General features: G+C 45.1%; 1 protein-coding gene across 1 annotated transcript in view; it reads left to right on the top strand.

The window, feature by feature from the left end:
• The window catches only part of RPRD1B (regulation of nuclear pre-mRNA domain containing 1B), a 59870-nt gene extending 40760 nt beyond the window's left edge, over positions 1 to 19110 (top strand). Inside the window, 1 exon segment of the mRNA XM_042461934.1 lies at positions 17221 to 19110. Coding sequence (XP_042317868.1) covers positions 17221 to 17370 — 150 coding nt within the window. The 3' untranslated portion in view covers positions 17371 to 19110.
• Positions 19111 to 20842: the final 1732 nt, after the last annotated feature.

Consider the following 20842-nt stretch of genomic DNA (forward strand, 5'->3'; position numbering starts at 1 on the left):
CTTTACGTTTTTCTCTAGGTTAAATATCCTCTCGCTAGCATCCTCTTATGGAGTTTAAATGCCATCCTGGTGGAATGGGGTGATGTCCATATGAAATGTTTGTACTTATGTGCATTCTCTTTAGCAAAAGTGAAGATCCTATGAGGTGGATATGGTATGGCTTCCACTCCATCTCCATGTAAGGAGCATATGCAGGAATCGAAAACTAGACAGAGATGTGTCTTGGCATGGCTCTTTCCATGTAAATCTGGCTCCCTGTGGAAAGATTGAGAGGCTTCGAAAGGAGACGCTGGTTTGGGAGCAGCTAAAGGTAGGTTTGGCTTCAGAGAGTTACATCAGGGAGCCTTAGAGTTGGGAAAGCTCCTTGTTGATCTTCTGGTCAGAGATTGGCAACCTGCTGTAGCTTCAGACTATACTCAAACAACAGGCTGGACTAGTAGATCACCAAGGAGCTTTCCCAACTCTAAGGCTCCCTGTTGTAATTCTCTGAAGCCTGGTGCTTTTCACATGTTCTCAGCCACAGTTCTAATAGTCCCAGGCCACAGGCCATGTCTACTGGAGCCTGTGGTAGTTGTAGCCCAAGGCTTTTGGAGAGCATCTGTCTCCTACCCATATGCTACAGCATCCCAAACAGATGGCTGTCTATGTTTAAATACCTGCAGCTGGGAAGAATCTGCCGTCTCCTGATGTGTTCTGTTCCCATGTGAAAAGACCTTGGGTACCACTAGAAAGTGTTTCTTGCTTCATTGTCTGTGTCGCAAGCTTTCAGATGTAAGAGCATTACCATGTCTCCTTTTGAGCTCTTCTGCTTAAACATGTCCTCCATTCCTCAGAGGAATTGGTTTCTAGATCCCTAACCATCCTAATTGTTCTTCTTTGGACATTCGGTTACTTACCAGTAGCCTTAAAGTGTACCACCCAGAACTGAACACAGAGGGAAAGATGGTCCTTGTAAATGCAGGACTTTAGATGTATCTCTGTTGTACTTTATTTTGTTAGCTTGGGAATGCAGTTCCAGCCTGTCAAGATCTTCTTGACTTTACCTTGTGTGGCTTTGTTTGATCCTCCTAGTTTCACATCATCCTCCAATCTGATAACTAACCAAGCCTTCATCCAATTTGGGAATTAACCAAATCCTCATCAGTTGAGCTGTAAAAACACTGAATAGCAAACTTTGCCTCCATGGTGACCTAGAGATCACCAATCTCTAGCAAATTTATGCAGAATGGAAAAGCTTAGGGGTTAGAACAGTTTCTTTCATGGTTTCGATAGCTGAGGCTGACTTCCTCAGAGCCAAATTCATACACTTGAAATTCTGGCTTCAAGTGTATGAACAAAGCAAACGGTATGAACAAATTTTTACATAAAGTTAACAATTGTAAACATGAAACACTTCGTCTCTCTTTATACATCTAGGTGGACCCAGAACACAGACGTAAATTTGATTTTTAGTCCCAGAGAGAGCAGACCCACTGATTTCGAATGGTAAGTCAACACTTATATAAATCCCATTAATTCAGTGGGTCTACTCAAATTGGGACTAATAATTGGATTTAGTCCTGAAACTTGCACCTTCATCTCCTCCTTGTTTTTATGGAAGTGTCACACTGGATTCAGTTCCTGTACTGACAAAAGGAGGGAGGCACGGGGGGAGGAGGAGCGGGAATTGTTAAATGCTTGCCCTTCACACTTAGGCAGAAAAAATGAAATGCACAGATATAGGATGCGCTTGACAACAGTCTGTGTGAAAGTGAATGAGACGTCCTAGTAGACCACAGGTTGAACATGAGTCCACAGTGTGATGTGGTAGCTAAAATGACCCAATATGATTCTAGGCTGCCTCAGTAGAAGCATAGTATCCAGGTTGAAGGAAGTAATAGTTCCACTCTATCCTGCTTTGGTCAGGCCTCACCTGGAATAATCCTGTGTCCAGTTCTGGGCACCACAATTCAAAAGGGATGTTGAGAAAGTGGAGCATGTTCAAAGGAGGGTGACTAAAATGGTGAAGGGTGTGGAAACCATGCCCTATGAGGAAAGACTTATGGAGCTGGGTATGTTTAGCCTGGGGAAGGAAAGGTTAAAAGGTGAAATGATAGCCCTGTTTAAATACTTGAAGGGATGTCATACTGAAGATGCAGCACATTTGTTTTCTACAGCTCCAGGACGCAAAGCAATGGATGCAAACTGCAGAGAAAGAAATTCCACCTAAACATTAGGAAGAATTTCCTGGCAGAATGTTGTGGAATCTCTTCGTTTGGAGACTCATATGCAGAGGCTGAATGGGCATCTGTTGGTAGTTTGATTTGTATTCCTACATGTCAGGGAGTTGGATTTGATAGCCCTTGGGGTCTTTTCCAATATTCCATGATTCAATTTTCATGATTATATGATTCATCTAGATTTCATTTGGGGCAGGCTTCCTAAGTAGAGGTGGCATACCAAGAGGATATAAAATGACAGCATCAAGGTTTGCTTTTTGGAATTTATATATGTATATTTAATATTTTCAAGCCGTGGATGGTTGAATCCATGGGAAAAGCATCCATAGATAGAGAAGGACAACAACAACACCTCTCAGCCATTCTCTGGTAAATTGCCTTGTGAGCCTCAAGGGCATGCCTGATCAAAATCAAGCAAAGATGACAGTGATGCCCACCATCTCTGTTCAGCCATGGGTCTCAGTAGTTTCCTCACTGTTTTGCTGACCCTGCTCAGCATAGGCTTTCCTCGGATGTGGCTGAAAGTACCCTGGGCAGCTAGCAGCACAATAGCTCTGGGAGAGAGCATCTGTTGGGGGTGCTTTGATGGAGGGTTCCTGCAGGTTGGACTGGATGGCCCTTGTGGTCTCTTCCAACTCTATGATTCTATGAGAGGTGAAAGCCTATGCCTCTGCATTGGGAGCACGCCAGAAGTGATATCATGTGATGATCCGTTCAGGATCAACACTTCTCCAGAGAGGCATGCCATAGTTTTAAGTGCCACGGTTGAACCAGCTGAATACTACTGGGTCACCTTGTTTTGAAGCCCCATGACAGTGTGGGGAGCTACTATACCTTGAAATGGCTGCAGATAGCCATCCAGCAAAACTCTTGTGGCTGGGATGCCGTGGTGCTCAGCCATTCTTGTACAGCTGCCCTTTTGACTACAGTAGTTAAGGATGATCCAGAAGTAAATCATCATATCCCTTGTGTCTTGCCTGGAATTGAGAATGATATTTAAAAGCTAGCAAAAAAAGGGGGAGTACACAACCATACAAGGCAAATACTCCTGTGTAAGCAATAGCTGTGATCGCTCTAGAGGCTTAGCTGAGCATTACTGGGGGGAAAGCCATTGCAACCTTTAGTTCAGTCTCTGAAAATTGGAATCTGCATGCTGCAGTATTGCCAGAGAATAAAAGAATCTGTCATTGGCCTCCCAGGTTTTCCTCCATGAAACATAAGCTGTGGGGTTGCTGCTTTGAAACCCAAGTCATGTTGGTAGTTCTGTTCCATGGGATAGATCCAGCATACTAACCACTGCCTCTGAAGTTCCTTGAAGGCTCCGAAACAGCAGGCAGTCTCTACAATCTCTTGTCTAGGATAGTCGCACTGGCCACCCCTTGTGGCCTGCCTTTCCCACTGGGTCAGTCTCCTCATTGAATCGCCTGACCTCTCTTTTCTCTCCTCCCTTTGAACAGGACATCTTTTTTTCCATGCATAGCATTTTCCTCCATCTTACCAACAGAGGATTGTAACTTGAACTCTATGAAACCTGTACCGTGGTCTTTGAGAGCCTATGTGGCGCAGTGGCTTGAGCGTTGGACTATGACTCTGAACACCAGGGTGGAAATCCCAGCTCAGCCATGGAAACTCACTGGGAAACCTTGGCCAAGTCACACTTTCCCAGCCTCAGAGAAAGGCAAAAGCAACCCCACCCCTGAACAAATCTTGCCAAGAAAACCTTGTGATAGGTTCACCTTAAAGGTAAAGGGAAAAGTTTCCCCTTGACATGAATGTTTAGTCGGTTCACCTTAGGGTCACCATAAGTCAGAAGCAGCTTGGAGGCACACAACCACAAGAAAAGGACACATAGCAACCCTACTTCAGTGTTTTCAAAACAACCTATAGGTAAAGAAGCAAAGAATAAATCATCCACAAGCAACTGCCACATTCTTTGCATTTGGCTTCCACCTTTATTTTTCAAAGGATGACAACAAAGAGCATTGCATGTTGAATTTCCTGCTCTTTGGGCCTGTAGCTGCCCATTTCCAACAGCTTAGACTCTTGGAAAAAGTAGAAAAATTCATGTTTAAACAAAAGCCAGGGAAGGCATAGAGTCTCACCGTTGTGGCACAAGCACAGACCTCCACCACAACAAAATAAATGGGGAAATCAAAGCCCAAGGAGGGCTCTCTTGCACCCCAGAACTGGGCCAGAACAGACAGCAGCTGCTCCCTTCTTGGTTGAAGGGCTTCTTTCCTTGGCTGCCTTCTAATGACAGATCAGGGAACCAGTCCTGCTTGGAAAGGAAAAGACATAGCAGGAAAGAAAACCTTGTGATAGGTTCATGTAAGGGTCGCCATAAGTCGGGGAATGATTTGAAGACACACAACAACAGCAACAACAGTCTGTTCTCCAGGCCTGTTGATCCAGGAAGGACAGGGACCAGAGGCTTCTCTTAGAACACGAGAGTCCTTCAGGATCAGATTCAAAAAGATGTCCCAGCGCTTTGGTTTCATAGGGGCACTATATGGCCATGAGAAGCCCAAATGCAGGATGGGACCACACTCACGTCCTGCTGCTTCTGCTGCTGGATGACTGGTTTTGGGAAGGTGTACTGCATCTGATATGTGAAGCAATACTTAAGCACCATGCCTAGTAGACATTAATAACTTTGTCTAGTCAAAGTGTCCAAGTTGGTGGCAATTGTTACGTCTTGTGCAGTGGATCCCAGTTCAATCATGTGTTTGTGTGAAGGAGTACTTTGTTTTCTTCTGTCCAGATTCTTTCCCCCATTCAGCTTCCCCCAATGAGCTTGGATTCTGTATTTTGAGAGTAGAGGCGTTACTTTTAATGTCTGTCAGCCGCTTTTATTCTTGTCCAAACTTCAGTTCTTGTAGTATGCCTTCAGCTAGTTTCTGGTTTATGATGCCTCTAATGCAAAGTTATCACAGGGTTTTCTTGGCAAGATTGGTTCAGAGGCAGGTTATCGTGGCCTTTCTCTGGGGCTGAGAGGGTGTGACTTACCCCAGGTCATTCAGTGGGTTTCCATGGCCTAGCAAGGATTCAAACCCTGTCTCCAGAGTTCTAGTCCAACACTCAAACCGCTCCATCATGCTGACTATCCAAAGTTAATTTACGTGGAGGGAAAAGTAAAGCCTACAGACCTTTAGGGTGCTTAAGGACCTCCATTTTTAAATTTATCTTCTAAATTCAGAATATCCTCTCATCTTTGTGGAGACTTGGGGGGCAGCCCATATCCCATTGTTTTAAATCTGATGCAAGTGGAGGCTTTTCCCAAAACTAAAAGGGATTTCCAGCTCACTCTTGGACTCAAGACAGGAGGAGAGGAATAGAACAAAGGTTTCTCCCACAAAGGAGTGTGGGGCCTTTTAAATAATAATAATAATAAAAGATTAAAAATGTGTAGAGGTGCAAGCTTGCTGGGGGAGGGGTGCAGCCCCTGAACTTGGGATGAGTCCCATGCAAAAGACCTCTCTTGTTCCAGCTACCAGGGAGACTTAGCAGGTGCAAAGTAGGATGAAATGAGCTTTTCCCCACAATAAGCTCCATCCTTTATTCTTGGAACACTGGAGCTAATCCTGCTTCTAAGCTGCATGAATTTTACAAGCAAGGGGATCTTCTCCTCTTGAACAGCATTGGTTTATTCTGTGCCTAAAATGCAGCCTTCTTCAATGCCATTACCTGCCAGAGCTTTTGGAGTTTGATTCCCATCATCCCCAGCCAGCTGGAAGGAGTTAATGGAATCAAAGTCCCACACTTGTGAAGGCTTGCAGCAGCATCCTGGCCAAATAGGTCTCTTTTAAGGTGGAGTTGACCTTCTGTGCCTTGTGGCCTCCTAGTGTTCCATTAATCTCTTTCATGATGTGTAGCTACCCAGCCAGTTGTCAAGTTAGTACAACTTGGTAATTCCATCCTCTATCTGGGTTGGCAAGCATCCACTTGGAGGGCTCAGCTAATCCCTATTAGAAGATTAGCATTTATTTTCCCTTTCTCCCCTCCCCATTTTCCTACAGCTGTGGCTGGTTGAAAGGTTCCTATGGCTATAGAGGCAGCTCTTTTGGAATTTTCTCCAGACTCTCTTTCCTAGTTTTCTGTGTATTTATTTATTTCATTTCATTTGTAGGCCACCATTCTCCTACTAGGGACCCGTGTTGGTTCACAGATAAAAACTTTTAAATATCTCAGTAAAATTCAAAACAATTAACAACATTTACATACCATATAAAATTCCATAAAATGTACAAAATTAAAAGCATAACTAAAACCCACCTGCTCCATAAAAACCACCCTGATATCAATTATATATCAAATGGCTGTTTAATAAAAACAGCTTGGCTTGCTGATGAAAAGCAAGCAGGGAGGGGGCCAGCCTAGCTTCCCTTGGGAAGGAGTTCCAGAGGTTAGGAGCAGCCACCCAGAAGGCTCTCTCTCATTTCCTTTCCAAGCAAGACTTGATCTTGGCAGGACCATGCCCTATGAGGAATGACTTAGGGAGCTGGGGATGTTTAGCCTGGAGAAAAGAAGGTTAAGAGATGATATGATAGCCCTGTTTAAATATTTGAAAGGATGTCATATTGAAGAGGGAGCAAGCTTGTTTTCTGCTGCTCCAGAGAACAGAACCCGGAACAATGGATGCAAGCTACAGGAAAAGAGATTCCACCTCAACATTAGGAAGAACTTCCTGACAGTAAGGGCTGTCCGACAGTGGAACAAACTCCCCCGGAGTGTAGTGGAGTCTCCTTCCTTGGAGGTCTTTAAGCGGAGGCTAGATGGCCATCTGTCGGGGATGCTTTGATTTGGATTTCCTGCATGGCAGGGGGTTGGACTGGATGGCCCTAGTGGTCTCTACCAACTCTATGATTCTATGACCAAGAGACAGCGTTCTCATGAAGATCTTAGGGCTCTAGGTGATTCATATGGACAGATACAGTCTCTCAAATAGTCTGGACCTAAGCCATGTAGGGATTTATAGGTCATGGCCAGCACTTTGAATTGTGCCCAGAAATTAACAGGTAACCAGTGAGGCTGTTTCAACAAGTGCACTTCATGCTCCCTATAACTGGCCCCGGTCAGCATTTTAGCTGCCATGTTTTGAACCCACTGAAGTTTCTGAAGAGTTTCCAAAGGCAGCCCCACGTAGAGTGTGTTACAGTAGTCCAAATGGGATGTAACCAAGGCATGTGTCACCGTAGCCAAATCTGATTTTTCAAGGAACAGGCGCAGCTGGCACACTAGTTTAATTGTGTAAATGCACTCCTGTCCTCCGCTGAAACCTGGGCATCCAGGCTTAGAGTCCAGGAAGAAAACACCCAAGCTGCAAACCTGAGATTTGGGGGGGGGGGGGGGAACCGTACTCAGCACAGGCAAGGCCCTGTTCCCTGATTGGCCTTAGACTGACCAGGAGCACCTCTGTTTTACCTGGATTAAGTCTCAATTTGTTTGCCTTCGTCCACTCCCATTACTGATAGCAGACATTGGTTCAGTACAGTCAGCTTCCTTGGAATCGTATGGAATGAGAGAGTTGCGTGTTATCCGCATACTATTGGCAGCACACCTCAAATCTCCAGATAACCTCTCCCAGTGGTTTCATGTAGATGTTGAATAACATGGGGACAGAACAGAACCGCCTGTGGGACTCCACAGGCCAATGGCCAATGAGTTGAACAGGAGTCCTCCAACACCACTTTCTGAGTTCGCCCCTCCAAGAAAGACTGGAACCACTGCAAAGCAGTGCCCCCAAGTCCCATCCCAGAGAGGCGACCCAGAAGGATACATGGTTGATGGTATTGAAAGCTGCTGAGAGATCCAGCAGGATCAACAGGGACACACTCCGCTTGTCCAGTTTCATGCATAGGTCATCCACCAAGGCAACCAAATCTGTTACCATGCCATAGCCAGGTCTGAAGCCAGATTGAAATGGATCTATGCTGGTCCCTGGCATAATCTACCTCATCATAGAATCATAGAGTTGGTAGAGACCGCACAGGCCATCCAGTCCAACCCCCTGCCATGCAGGAAATCCAATCAAAGCATCCCCAATAGATGGCCATCTAGCCTCTGCTTAAAGACCTCCAACGAAGGAGACTCCACTACACTCCGAGGAAGGAGGGTGTTCCACTGTTGAACAGCCCTTACTGTCAGGAAGTTCCTCCTAATGTTGAGTTGGAATCTCTTTTCCTGGAGCTTGCATCCATTGCTCCGGGTCCTGTTCTCTGGAGCAGCAGAAAACAAGCTTGCTCCCTCCTCAATATGACATCCTTTCAAATATTTAAACAGGGCTTCCAGTAACCCTTGGAGCTGGAAGGCCACCAGACCCTTGCCCAAGAATGCAGTATGTAAGCTCAGTGAATCAAAAAGACCACAATCACTCCTCAGCTAATTCCATCAAGATTTCCCTGCTCCTGGTGGCCTTACGTTCATTAAAAATAGGTCTCTTCAAAGGGACAAGTGGGAAGGCCGTGGGAATGTCTGAACATCTTCTGGAACAACTGCACACACAGACACATCCTGCTTGTGTTGGTTTGCTGTGCAAAAAACCCTGGGCATTTGTTTCCAGAAACAAACGCCTGAATCCTGCTTGGATTTATGGAGCTCTCGGTGCAGTTCTTCGGAGCTTGACTTAAAATTCTAAATGGAGGAGAGTATTTATGTAAGGCTCAGAGCAGGGGAGGAAAGTCAGGTTTCAAACACATGAGGTTCATTCATCTCTATAATTACAGTATTCTTTTCAAGCCAGTCACTGCTGCCACTTGCACAAAGGACCTGCTCTTCTTCTTCTAGCATTTGTTCATTCGTTCATTGGGGCGTAGTAGTTTTCTAGTGGTAGGAAATTCCTTTTGAAAACTATACCTCTGACCTGGGAACTTGAAATGTTCTGGTTGTTTATGGAAAATCTGACCCTCTTAGAAAATGCCTGGAACAAATAAGCTTAGATCCATATGGAGGGGTGTGAAGGCCCAGATGGTCTTATTTAAAAGGAAAAAATCAGAAGCGTCCCTCCCCTCCTCTGTTGGAGAGAGAGAACGTTTTCCCTATTGACACTTCTTCTAGCCTCTCAGCCCGCCTGGGGGTGGTTGTGTGTGTGGTGATGGGGATTGTTCTCTTCAGGAAAGTGCTATAGTGTGGAAAGAATGAAGAGAGCTATTGACTTTCCACTCTTTTAGAAACAATAATAATGATAGTAATAATTTCAGATTGGAGTGCCCTGTCCTTCCACTTGAGCCGTCTGTTTTCCTGGCCCATTCTGTATTGGATGAGGGGAGAAGCTGAGAGGCTGCAGGAATGGACCTCCGGAGAAGGCTGTCTTGTAGGATCATGCCTTCTTGTGCTTTCGACCTGGGATTTCTGTGCTCTGTCTGACCTCCCAGGAGAGGCAGAAAGGTCCTAGGCTAGCCTTGCCTAACTAGGGTTTTAGAAAGCTCAATGTTATGGAGAGAAAGGGCTGGCTGTTCCTCCTTCCTCTTCTTTCTCTCTCAATCTCTCCCTCCTCCTCTCTTCTCCCAGCGCTGCATCCATCACTGTCTTTCGGAGTCATGTTCTACAATTTTCTAGGCAGCGGCTTCTTGGCACAAGGCTATCTGTAGACTCAGCTGTATCGGCCTCCTGTCTGCAAGCGTGTTTAGATACAATAAAATCCCTCTCTGTCTCTATCCGAGGCAGCCCAGAAGGGCTCCTCTGTTAACTGTTAACTTGATGTTTCTTCTAAGTAGCCAAACAGAACAGAAATGACTTCGCCCTCCGGCAGCCTCTGCAAAGCAATGCCTTTTGCTTGAAGAATGGCAGCCAGCATCGAGTGTTTATGTATCTGCATCTGCTTTCTGCATTGCAGAAATGTAGAGCCCAGAGGACCTGAAGGCTATGTAGTCCTCCCCTTTCTCCTGCTGTGAGGGGTGGCTGTCCATCTACCCATGCGCTGGGTGAATATATACATTGCACTGAAAGGAGAAGGACTTGACTCTTCTGAACATGTTTGTATTGGGCAATCTGAACTACTGTAAGCCATGAGGAGAGAGCAGAAAGCAGAAGGAGATGGTACAAAGAGGGGCAGCCTGCTCCCTGGGGGAAAGGAGAGGTGGGATTCTGTACCTTGAAGGCAAGGGGCTGTAGCTTAACATTGGAGCCCCAGGTTTCACACAGAAGCCCCCAGACCCTTCCTTCTATTCCAGTTTAAGATCTCTTGAGTAATATACAGTTGGCCCTCCATGTTTGTGGATTTGACTTTTACGGATTTGATTATTTGTGGTTTTGATTAATATGTTCTCTTTAAGAATCTCTAGCTCCTCCAACTCAATTCTGCCAGAGGGTGACCATAGAGTTGTGCTGGAGAACCTAGAAGTTCCTAGAGAAAACTTTTCTCTAGGCATTTGTGGGTCCTCCAGCATGATTCTGTGGTCAAATTGTGGCAGACGTTAGCCACAGAGTTTTAGAGGGAAATAGATTGTTTTTATGCTGTACAGTATGTTATTTTAATGTTGTAAACCGCCCGGATTGGTTCACCACAGGGCGGTATATAAATAAAAATTTATTATTATATTATTATATAGTGGAGAACCTGGAGATTCCTAGAGAGGTCTTTTCTTAGGTAAAAAGAGTGGCTTTTTTAATTTGTGGTTTTACCTTCATCCCTAACCTCAGCAAATGTGGAGGAACCACTGTAGTAGCAAATGATAAATTAGGGAAAGAATGAGAAAAAGGTCCCATACAGACAGGACAAAATAAAGCTGCATCGGGCCACTTTGGAGGTAAGCTGTTTAAATGATGCTTGCATCCTAAGAGTCTGGAAGCCATGCCAAATCCACGCTCCAGTCCTAAGGACTGGAATCATAGAATCGTAGAGTTGGAAGAGACCCCAAGAGCCATCCAGTCCAACCCCATTCTGCCATGCAGGAAATCTAAATCAAAGCATCCCTGTCAGATGGCCACCCAGCCTCTGCCTAAAGACCTCCAAGGAAGGAGACTCCACTACACTCCGAGGAAGGAGGGTGTTCCACTGTCAAACAGCCCTTACTCTCAGGAAGTTCCTCCTAATGTTGAGCTGGAATCTCTTTTCCTGCAGCTTGCATCCATTGTTCCGGGATGATAATGTTTAAGTATTTGAAGGGATGTCATATTGAGGAGGGAGCAAGCTTGTTTTCTGCTGCTCCAGAGAACAGGACACAAAAGAAAGTATTCAAACTAGAGGAAAAGAGATTCCACCAAAACATTCAGAAGAACATCCTGGAGCTTCTGGAAGCAGAAGTCCAAAACAAATGGAGGACCAGAGGTTTAACTTTGGAACTAAACTTCAGCCTAAATGTACTGATAGGATTGGGCCAGATAGCTGAATATCTTTTAATGACTTTGTTCCTCCAGAATAGCTTGTATTTTGTTTGCTTGGGTCTGTGAAATAGGTTGGAGCCAAGGGATGAAATGTACATATGTGGAACCAAAACCAGTTCCATGGACTTTGTGGAAAATATAGATACTGAATACTTGTCAGACTATACACTTGTCCAATTCACTCGTCTCTCAAAAAATTATCCAGAGGACAAAATCATTGAGCTGAAATATTTTTATGGGTTGCATGGTTTGGGAATCAAACATAAAAAAGTACCTTTTGTATGGTTTGAATGATACACTAAAAAAAGATTGCATTTCAGGTGGAGACTTCGGCTAATGTTCTTTTTTAAAAAACAATATGTATGTTCTAATAATATTTCTAAGACGAGTTGACACTGTCAGATGTGTGAACCACATGCTAATTTTAGCACACTGAACACTTTGTTCCTGCCTGCATTTATTTTTAGTAAATGTAATTCCCTCCGAGGGAATAGTCACCTGAAAGAAGTTAATTACAACTTCAAAATGGCCCAGTTTTTTCTCCTATTCAGTATGCTACTGTGTGTAGAAAAGAGGAAAGACTCCTCCCATCACTACTTTTCAGTCAGTCAACCTGGACACTGTACTGTACTCCTGTTGATGCAGTCAAGAGTTGCATTGGCTTTTTAGCCACTGCATCACACTGTTGACTCATGTTTAGCTGGTGGTCTACCCAGATGCCACCCATCCTATGTTTCTACATTGCGTTTATCCTGCCTAAGTGTTGTACCTTAACATTTATCAACTTTTATTGAAATTCATTTTGGTGTTTTTGCCCTAGCTTTCCAATGAGTTAACTTTATTTTGATTTCTCATCTTGTCCTCTGGGGTGACCAGTCTGTTGTTGAATTGCATATCCCACCAGCCCTAGATGTAATGGGGAGTACTGGGATTTGCAGTACAGCAACATTTGAAGGGCCATATAGTGTCTATTGCCACCCAGCATGATGTAGTGGTTTGAAGGTAAGACTACATCTCTGGAGACCAGGGTATGATTCCCTGCTTAGTCATGGAAACCCACAGGGTGACTTTGGACAAGCTGCACCCTCTCAGCTCCAGAAAACCTTATGATAGAATCACAGAGTTGGAAGAGTCCTCAAGGGCCATCCAATCCAACCCCACTCAGTCATGCAGGAAGACACAAAGCATCCCTGATAGATGATCATCCAGCCTTTCTTTGTTGGTCAAGCCCTCTATATTTCCCTTCATCCTTGTCCTGATATGGCTGGACCTCTGAAGAAGGAGACTCCACCAAACTCCAAGGGAGAGAGTTCCACTGTCAAGCAGCTCTTATCATCAGGAAGCTCCTTCTAATTTGTAAATGGAAGCTCTTTTCCTGTAGCTTGCAACCATTGTTCCATACCCCATTCCCAGGAGTAGCAGAAAACAAATTTGCTTCATCTTCAGTATGACATTTCTTCAGATATTTAAATTGGGCAATCATGTCCCCTCTTAACCTTCTCTTCTCCAGGCTAAACATAACCAGTTCCCTAAGCCGCTCCTCATAGGGTTTTATGGTTTCCAGACCTTTGGTTTGCTGTAAGGTCACCATAATGACTTGGAAGCGACTTGGAAGCACACAACAATAGCAGCAAAAACAACAGTGTTTGGCGGGGAGGACAGCACATGTCTGCTCCTTGGGCCCAGATTAAACAGTTCCCATTCCAGCAAGGAGGAGAGAGTTGAGCCATCCATCCCACTGTTGTAAACACACACACACACCCTGGCCATAAAGTCTAATGAAAAAGGGAGAAGTGTCCCTAGTGTACCCAGTATTGCTCCTATTAGAAGCAATAATCTTCAATACAGCATCTCTGTGCCTCCCCTGTATTGACCCATGGAAAGAGCATGCCACATTTGTTCTCCCCTTTCTTTGTGGGTCCAGCCTTCTATATTTCCCTTCATCCTTGTCCTGATATGGCTGGAACTAAAGCATAATGTTTATTTAACTGTTTTTAACCCATTTAGATTTGGTGGCTGCTGCCCATCAAGGATGAAGAGCTTTTTAACAAAACTTTCTTATCTGCTGGCTGTATTCGCTCAGGAAAAATGGGTGAGTGGCCACAACGGATGAGCAAGTGGCCACAGTGCCTTCAGCCTTCCCACCCGCTTGTCAATTAAGTGTCCATTGTGCTCCTCCTCCTTTTTTTCCGGGCTCAAATATATTTTATTTGTTTGCTCATGAATTACTCTTCAATGACATCTTTAGCCTGAGATTCTTTGCCATACATAGTCTTTCACAACCACACAACTGCAGCCTACAACTTTGTGCGGTTTTCCTTGTCTGTCGATCTCGCAGAGACTTACCCACTCGCCCAGCTTCTTGTTGTCACCAACCTTTATCAGGTTGATCCGATGTTTGGCACAAAGAGTTCCAACGAGTTTGACATACATGAGCTCATCACAATTGGATGTGAGAACACAAAGGTGAGCTTGGCCTCTAAAATAGTAAAATGTCAACTAAGTCTGTATCAGTTGTAAAGGCCCCACAGCAAATCAGTCTTGACAAAAAATAGAAATAGAGCAGCTTGCATTAAAAAGTATATCTTTTTTTTAAAATGAACTGTCCTGGGTCAGTGTTCCACTTTCCTTTCCTTCCATCCGCAAGGTCTATACACAAGCAGTAAGAGGTTTTAAAACAGGTTTTGAATTTCCATTCAGAGTAAAGTAATCGTAGCACAACCATTTTGAAGTGTGCTAACTATATAGGGCAATTTATCCCTTGTTGTTGTGGCCTTCAAGTAATTTCCGTGTGATAACTTTTAAAGCCATCAGTGAAACACTCTTGAAAAGCAGGCTTTGGTCAATTGAAGAGATGCCAGGAGCCATGGTGGCGCAGTGGTTAAATGCTGTTCCTGCAGCTACAACCGTTGTGAGTTTGATCCTGAGGGGCTCCAAGGTTGACTCTACCTCCAATCCTTTCATAGGTAGGTAAAATGAGTACCTAACCTGTTGAGGGCAATGGGCTGACACATTGTAAACTGCTTAGAGAGTGCTGAGTTTATTACTAAGTAGTGAGAAATGTAAACACTGTTGCTATGCCACATGAAGCTCTGGTTATGGAGCCACACAGAGAGCACGGGAGGAGTCCGATCCCAGGCTCTATCCTGAGCTGGGGCTGAGCGCTGCTTCCTTCCTCAAGACACCCTCAGTCTATTTTGTTTCTGAAACCAGCAGGGTTTTCTCTGCAACCCTCCTGTTGCTCACTCTGCATAGTCTTGGCATAGATCTTTGTAAAAGAGCGGTCTGTCAGTTTCCTTCAGCCTTGCAAGCCTGCATAGATTAAGCGCAGGGTGTTAAAGGAAATCCATATCTGTGTGCCAGCCGAAGTTGCTGAATGCTTTCTGTGCTCTTGCAGCAAATGAGGCGAGCACACCGGGGCATCACCATCCAGTCTGTAGTGTTTGTATTATTCTTGCAATAAATGGAGGGAAGTGTGAGCCCATCATTCCTTCCCCGGCAGGACATTCAACACTTTGCGGCATTGTTTGGCAGCAAAGAGGTTTGTCGCCCCCAAAGATGCAAGCATGTCTTTCTAAAAATGCTAAAATGGAATATCTTCAATGCCTGTATGGAGGAGGTTCAGCTTCTGCTTGGGCAATTATATTCTCATTTATTCCCATGTGGAAATAAAGTTGCTGCTCTCAGAGGCTGGTTAGCAAATTTCTTTTCTTTCTTTTGAGTATTGCTTACCTGATCCCACAATTCTTCATTCGGTTGTGGAGGAAGCTGTAGAAAATGCTGTGGAAGCAGTTGAGTAAATGGTCTTTGTGTAGGAGTTAAAGCCAGGAGAGATCTTGGGAGGAACTGCGCACTGAAGAGACTTTTATGCCAAGCTGCTGATGAAGTTGCCATTGGATGGGGAGCATAATATTCCATGCCTGTAGAAAACTCGTTGTTGCAGGGAAGATTTGCAGCTGAGCCTGATGTGACAGCCTTGTGTACTCAGGGATGGCTTTATATTTTGTGTGGTGAAGCATTTGCCCATTGCCAACACACACCTAGATTCTGAATAGGGACACAACCCAGAGGCTATCCATGGCAATGTAGCCTTAGTGTTGTTGTTGTTGTTGTTGTGTGCCTTCAAGTCGTTTCCAACTTATGATGACTAAGGTGAACCTATCATGGGGTTTTCTGGGGCTGAGAATGTGTGACTCGCCCAAGATCATGCAGTGGGTTTTCATGGTCGAGCAAACTCACAATCTGACAGTCACACCACTACACCACAGTGGCTCTTCATTTTAAACGTGATTATTGAGTGAATTAGGGAAAGCAATTGCATTGCTTTCAAGCAAATTTATGGCAGAGCTCTGAAAGGCATATTGCTTGGTGAACCTGTAGGAGTCTGTCAGGAATGCTTCGATTGTGAGTTCCTGCATGGCAGAGGGATTGGGCTGGGTGGCCCTTGAGGTCTCTTCCAATTCTATGATTCTATGAGTCCCGCTGCCTAACAGGGATATTTGGAGTCCGTAAATGCTTAATGGAGTTGGAAGAAATCACAAGGGCTATCCTGTCCAACCCCATTCTACTATGCAGGAACTCTCAATCAAAGCATCCCCATTGACAGATGACCATTCAGTCCCTGTTTAAAGACCTCTAAGGAAGGAGACTCCACTACACTCCAAGGAAGGAGTGTGTTCCACTGTCAAGCAGCCCTGACTGTCAGGAAGTTCCTCCTAATGTTGAGCTGGAATCTCTTTTCCTGGAGCTTGCATCCATTGCTCCGCATCCTATTCTCTGGAGCAGCAGAAAACAAGCTTGCTCCCTCCTCAATATGGCATCCCTTCAAATATTTAAACAGAGCTATCATGTCACCTCTTAACTTTCTCTTCTCCAGGCTAAACATCCCCATAAACGTTCCTCATAAGGCATGGTTTCTAAACCCTTCACCATTTTAGTCACCCTCTTTGGACGCACTCCAGTTTCTCAACATCCTTTTTGAATTGTGGTGCCCAAAAATGGACACAGTATTCCAGGTGGGATTAAGCTGATAGATATCCCTTTGCACTTCGACCCACAAATTGCTAACTCATCTGTCCTCCTGTAACAATCCTGACTTAGATTTGTGGCCTGTTTCCCACAGGACTCGACTTTGGGGCAGGAGGAGTGGACATTACACAAGCTTAGAATTGGTACATGGGCCTTGGGACCCTGTGGAAAGCGGGCAAGATGTCTGATGCTCAATATGCGCCGAGCACCTTCTTATCACAGCTGCCCAGACCCCACATGCCACAGCAGATCTTCCTGTTATGAGCCCACCACCATTGTCACATCTTGTGGCTTTTTGCAAGCAGAAAAGGCAGCCTGGATAAAATTGCCTCCTTTTCAGTGAAAGTGTCATGCACTGATAGGTGAGGGAAATGAAACGGCTCCCTTTTCATGTTTTGATCCAATTGCCTACAAGTTGTGCTCAGTCCATTTCATCCATGTTTTTTTATGACGGTGGTGGTGGCTGCTCCAGGGACCCAGCATGAGGATGCAAGGATTCGCCCACTCATGGCCTAAGGGGATGAAACCCCATCCTAGGATAGGAGTCGAAGAGGTCTTCACATTGTGTGGACCTCCCTTGGGGGGCTGCAGAAGCATCTGTCTGTGGAGGCACATCCTAGTGGCTTTTCTCTGTTGTCTTTTCTTCCTCCAGGAGTACAAACAGAAGCTTGCCCGGGTGACTCAGGTCCGCAAGGAGCTTAAATCCCACATCCAGAGTCTGCCTGATCTGTCGCTCTTGCCCAACGTCACAGGAGGGTTGGCCCCTCTGCCGTCTGCTGGGGACCTTTTCTCAACTGACTAGGACACAAATGTGTGTCTGCACTCTCCCCCAGTTTTCCCCTCTCCAGTTTCCAGTCAATACCAGCAGAACACCTCTGGATGCTTGGCGATCCTTGCAATAACCTGACATAGGAAGGAATGGACAGAGACCCTCCTTTGACCCCTTGCTGCGTTGAGGGGGGCGAAACTCTCTTTGGAAAGAAGCAAACGTCCTCCCATTTGGCAAAGCTGCTTCACATTTCCTAGCCTCCCCCCCCCCCCCCCCTTGGCATTTTCCAGTTTCCAGCCCAGCCGGTGCAAATCATGTGTGTCTTACCTCTGAGAGCTTTCAACACCAACAAATAAACCCTGATTTATGCTTTGCTCCCCACCCCACACCCCTACTATTCCTGTATAAAAAGAACTTGGTTGTTTTCTGAATTGGTTTGGTGTGTGTCAAGCTTGATTTTGGGGGCCTCCCAGCCCTGGATTGTTTTGGGCAGTGATGTTGGTTAGAGGAAGCAGCACGCTTGGGGCTTCTCCCCGACTGGGGTGTGCAAGGAGGGCATGCCTTTTTTGTGAAAGGTTCGTGAGGAGATGTACACAGACCCAGGTGAGCCAAAATTAAAAACATAGTCTGTTCTGTCGACTGCGACTGAATTCCTCTTCCTCCATCCAGTGTTGCTTGTCACTTGTCAGATTTTTGCAAGTTGGTTTTAGCCTGGCTTCATCAGCCTGCAGCATTGAGAAATGGAAAGGATCATACCTCCTTGAGTTTTGATCAGCCAACTTACAATGCTAAGAAAACCCTTCCCAAAGGATTCTGACTTGGATTCTTACCAAGACTTGGAAACTTTGACAGTTAAATTTTTCTTTAGCAACCAGTGAATGGACTTGATTGGCCACATTCTAGAAAGGACGCTAGTTGGCAATGTCCCTGTCCTGGGTCCCCTGGGGGAGACGCTCCCAGTGGATTGGGCCCACAGGTCTACATTCCTCCCTTTTTAAATTCATCTCTCTTCACCAACTTGCTACAGAACTGATGCAGCCATGTGCGCATTTCCAGAACAACTTCCTCACCTGGCAGCCTACAAATCCCATGGCCAACTATGTGATATTGGAGACAGCATCAGGCACCTAGGATAGGAAGACTGGTTTCATATTTTGACAGGTTGTTTGAGGATCCCCCTCGATCCTCCAAAAGAAATCAAGTCTCCCTCCTTCAAGGCTGCTGTGATATTCACAACTGGGAGGGACCGTCTGATTCAACCTAATCTAATTTTTGAAGAAGGAATTGGGCCACTCCATCCCACCTCTCTTGCACTTGGCCTTAAAGTACCCTGGCTTCTGATTTCAGTGTCCTTCCTGGATCTAGCCACAACCATTGTTAACTTGAAAATTTACTTGGTCTTCACAGCAGATAAGCCTCCACATGTGATGCCTTTTTTCCCATGTGAGGTTGCAGGAGAGGCACTGTGGGGTGTGCATGAGTGTGTGTGGGTTTCAGGTCCCAGCAGCCCAGCCCTAGTGTTCCCCGTTGGTTGTGTTTCACGTAATTCCACTCCTCTGGATCCGGTCTGCTTTCATGGGTCAGGGTCAGGCTCCTTGCCCTGGGTAGTCTTTGGGGGTTGTCAAATCCACTTTCTTGGCCCCGCGATGTTTTCTTAAATATGTATATGAATCGATTTAGAAATAAATCTAGAGATATAGGCTGCCATTTTAGCAGCAATATATTCTGAAATGTCTCATAAATATATTTTTGAATAAAGAGGGTGTCGTTCAACTGCCGAGTGGCCATTTTTGTGTGTGTTTGTGTGCCTTGTATCTTGTAAAATTTTCATAAGCCGCTGAGTCCCCAGAGTTGGGAAAAGGCCGGGTATAAATAAATAAACGCAGCACTGTCAACTCTGCCCCATCTTCTGTGAGCAGAAATAATCGAGAAATAGCTTACAAGTCTCAATCTCAGTCTTGTGTTGGAGCACAGATGTTGTTGTTAAAACTCAAAATCCAGGTGCAATTCAAGTATATTTGGACTGGGCCATGAACACAGCTAGTCTAGCAGCCTTTACTCATTCATCTGGGAATTTGAATCCATACAGTTCAACACAGGTTTGTATTGATTTTGGCAGTTTGCTGAGACTGGTAGTTAGATATAACAAGTTCTGGCAGAGACAGTCCACACAGAGCAAAGGTAAATCTGAATTCGGCTGTCTACCTTGACTTTGGTGGCCCTTCTTCCTACATAATTTCCAGTTGCTGGACTTTGGCTGCCAACTCCTAGACAGTCAGCTCCCAAATATATCCCTGGAGAACAGGGGAAGTCCCAGCGGACTGGAGGAGGGCAAATGTTGTCCCCATTTTCAAAAGGGGAAAAGAAAAAGGATCCCAGCAATTGCTGCTTGGTTATCCTGACATCAACACCAAGAAAGATTCTGGAGCAGATCATTAAACTGAGTCTATGAGAATTTAGAAGGGAATGCCATAATCCCAAACAGTCAACACGGGTTTCTCAAAAATCATGCCAGACTAGTCTTGTCCCTTCCTTCCTTCCTTCCTTCCTTCCTTCCTTCCTTCCTTCCTTCCTTTGATAAACTTAACTGGAGTTGGGTAGGTTTAGTCTAAAGAAGAGAATACCTTTTTACCTTTATGTCTTTTGCTTGTTTTCCATCCCAAAAAGCACATTAGGAAATGTGTACGCATTTGATTGTTTTAAAGAAGACAGAGAGTCTCTTTTTCTTTTCATCCCTGCCTGAAGTACTGTAGGAAGCAAGCACTTTTGCCGACTGCAGCAGGACAGCTCTTGCGCATGAAGGGCATGGTTTCTTAGCCAAGTAACAAGACTCCATATCTTTGCCTGAAAATCTTCTTGCTCCAGATGCCCAGAGTGTGTGCCAAGCAACTGCCGTGATAAAGCAGCCGAAGATGCCAGGTTACTCTTGGAGGACTGCAGCTCAGCCATATCCTTGCAAATCTTAATCCCTTTTAAGAGCTTAAATATCTTATATAGGTTTGCAGCCTGTTTGACCTGTTTTTGTAGCTCCTGTGTAGAGAAAAATGCAAATGACTGGAGTCCCTTAAATTGTGCATTAGCCGAACTGTTTGATGCTCTCTTAGCCAGACCCAGGCTCCTGTTACCGCTGTGTTGTATCACACACGCGCGCGCACACACACACACACACATATGCTATTCCACCCCCACCCCCCCCAGCAAACTACATATACTTGTAAATCTGAACCCCATGGTCGCATAGGAGAAGATAAAATATTCAAGGAATGGTAGTAAAATAGAAACTCTGACAAGGGGTGCATCGACACTATAGAAATTGTGTGATTTTGCCATTTTGACACTACTTTAGCTGCCGCGGCTCCATCCGACCGAATCCTGGGATGTGTACTTTTGTGAGGCACCTGCAGGCCTTGGCAGAGAAGGTGAAAGACCTTGCAAAACTACAGATCCCAGGATTCCAACAGCAATTAAAGTGGTGTCAAACTGCACTAGTTCTACAGTGTAGGTG

The sequence above is a fragment of the Sceloporus undulatus genome, chromosome 4 (assembly GCF_019175285.1).
Source record: "Sceloporus undulatus isolate JIND9_A2432 ecotype Alabama chromosome 4, SceUnd_v1.1, whole genome shotgun sequence".
Taxonomy (NCBI): Eukaryota; Metazoa; Chordata; class Lepidosauria; order Squamata; family Phrynosomatidae; genus Sceloporus; species Sceloporus undulatus.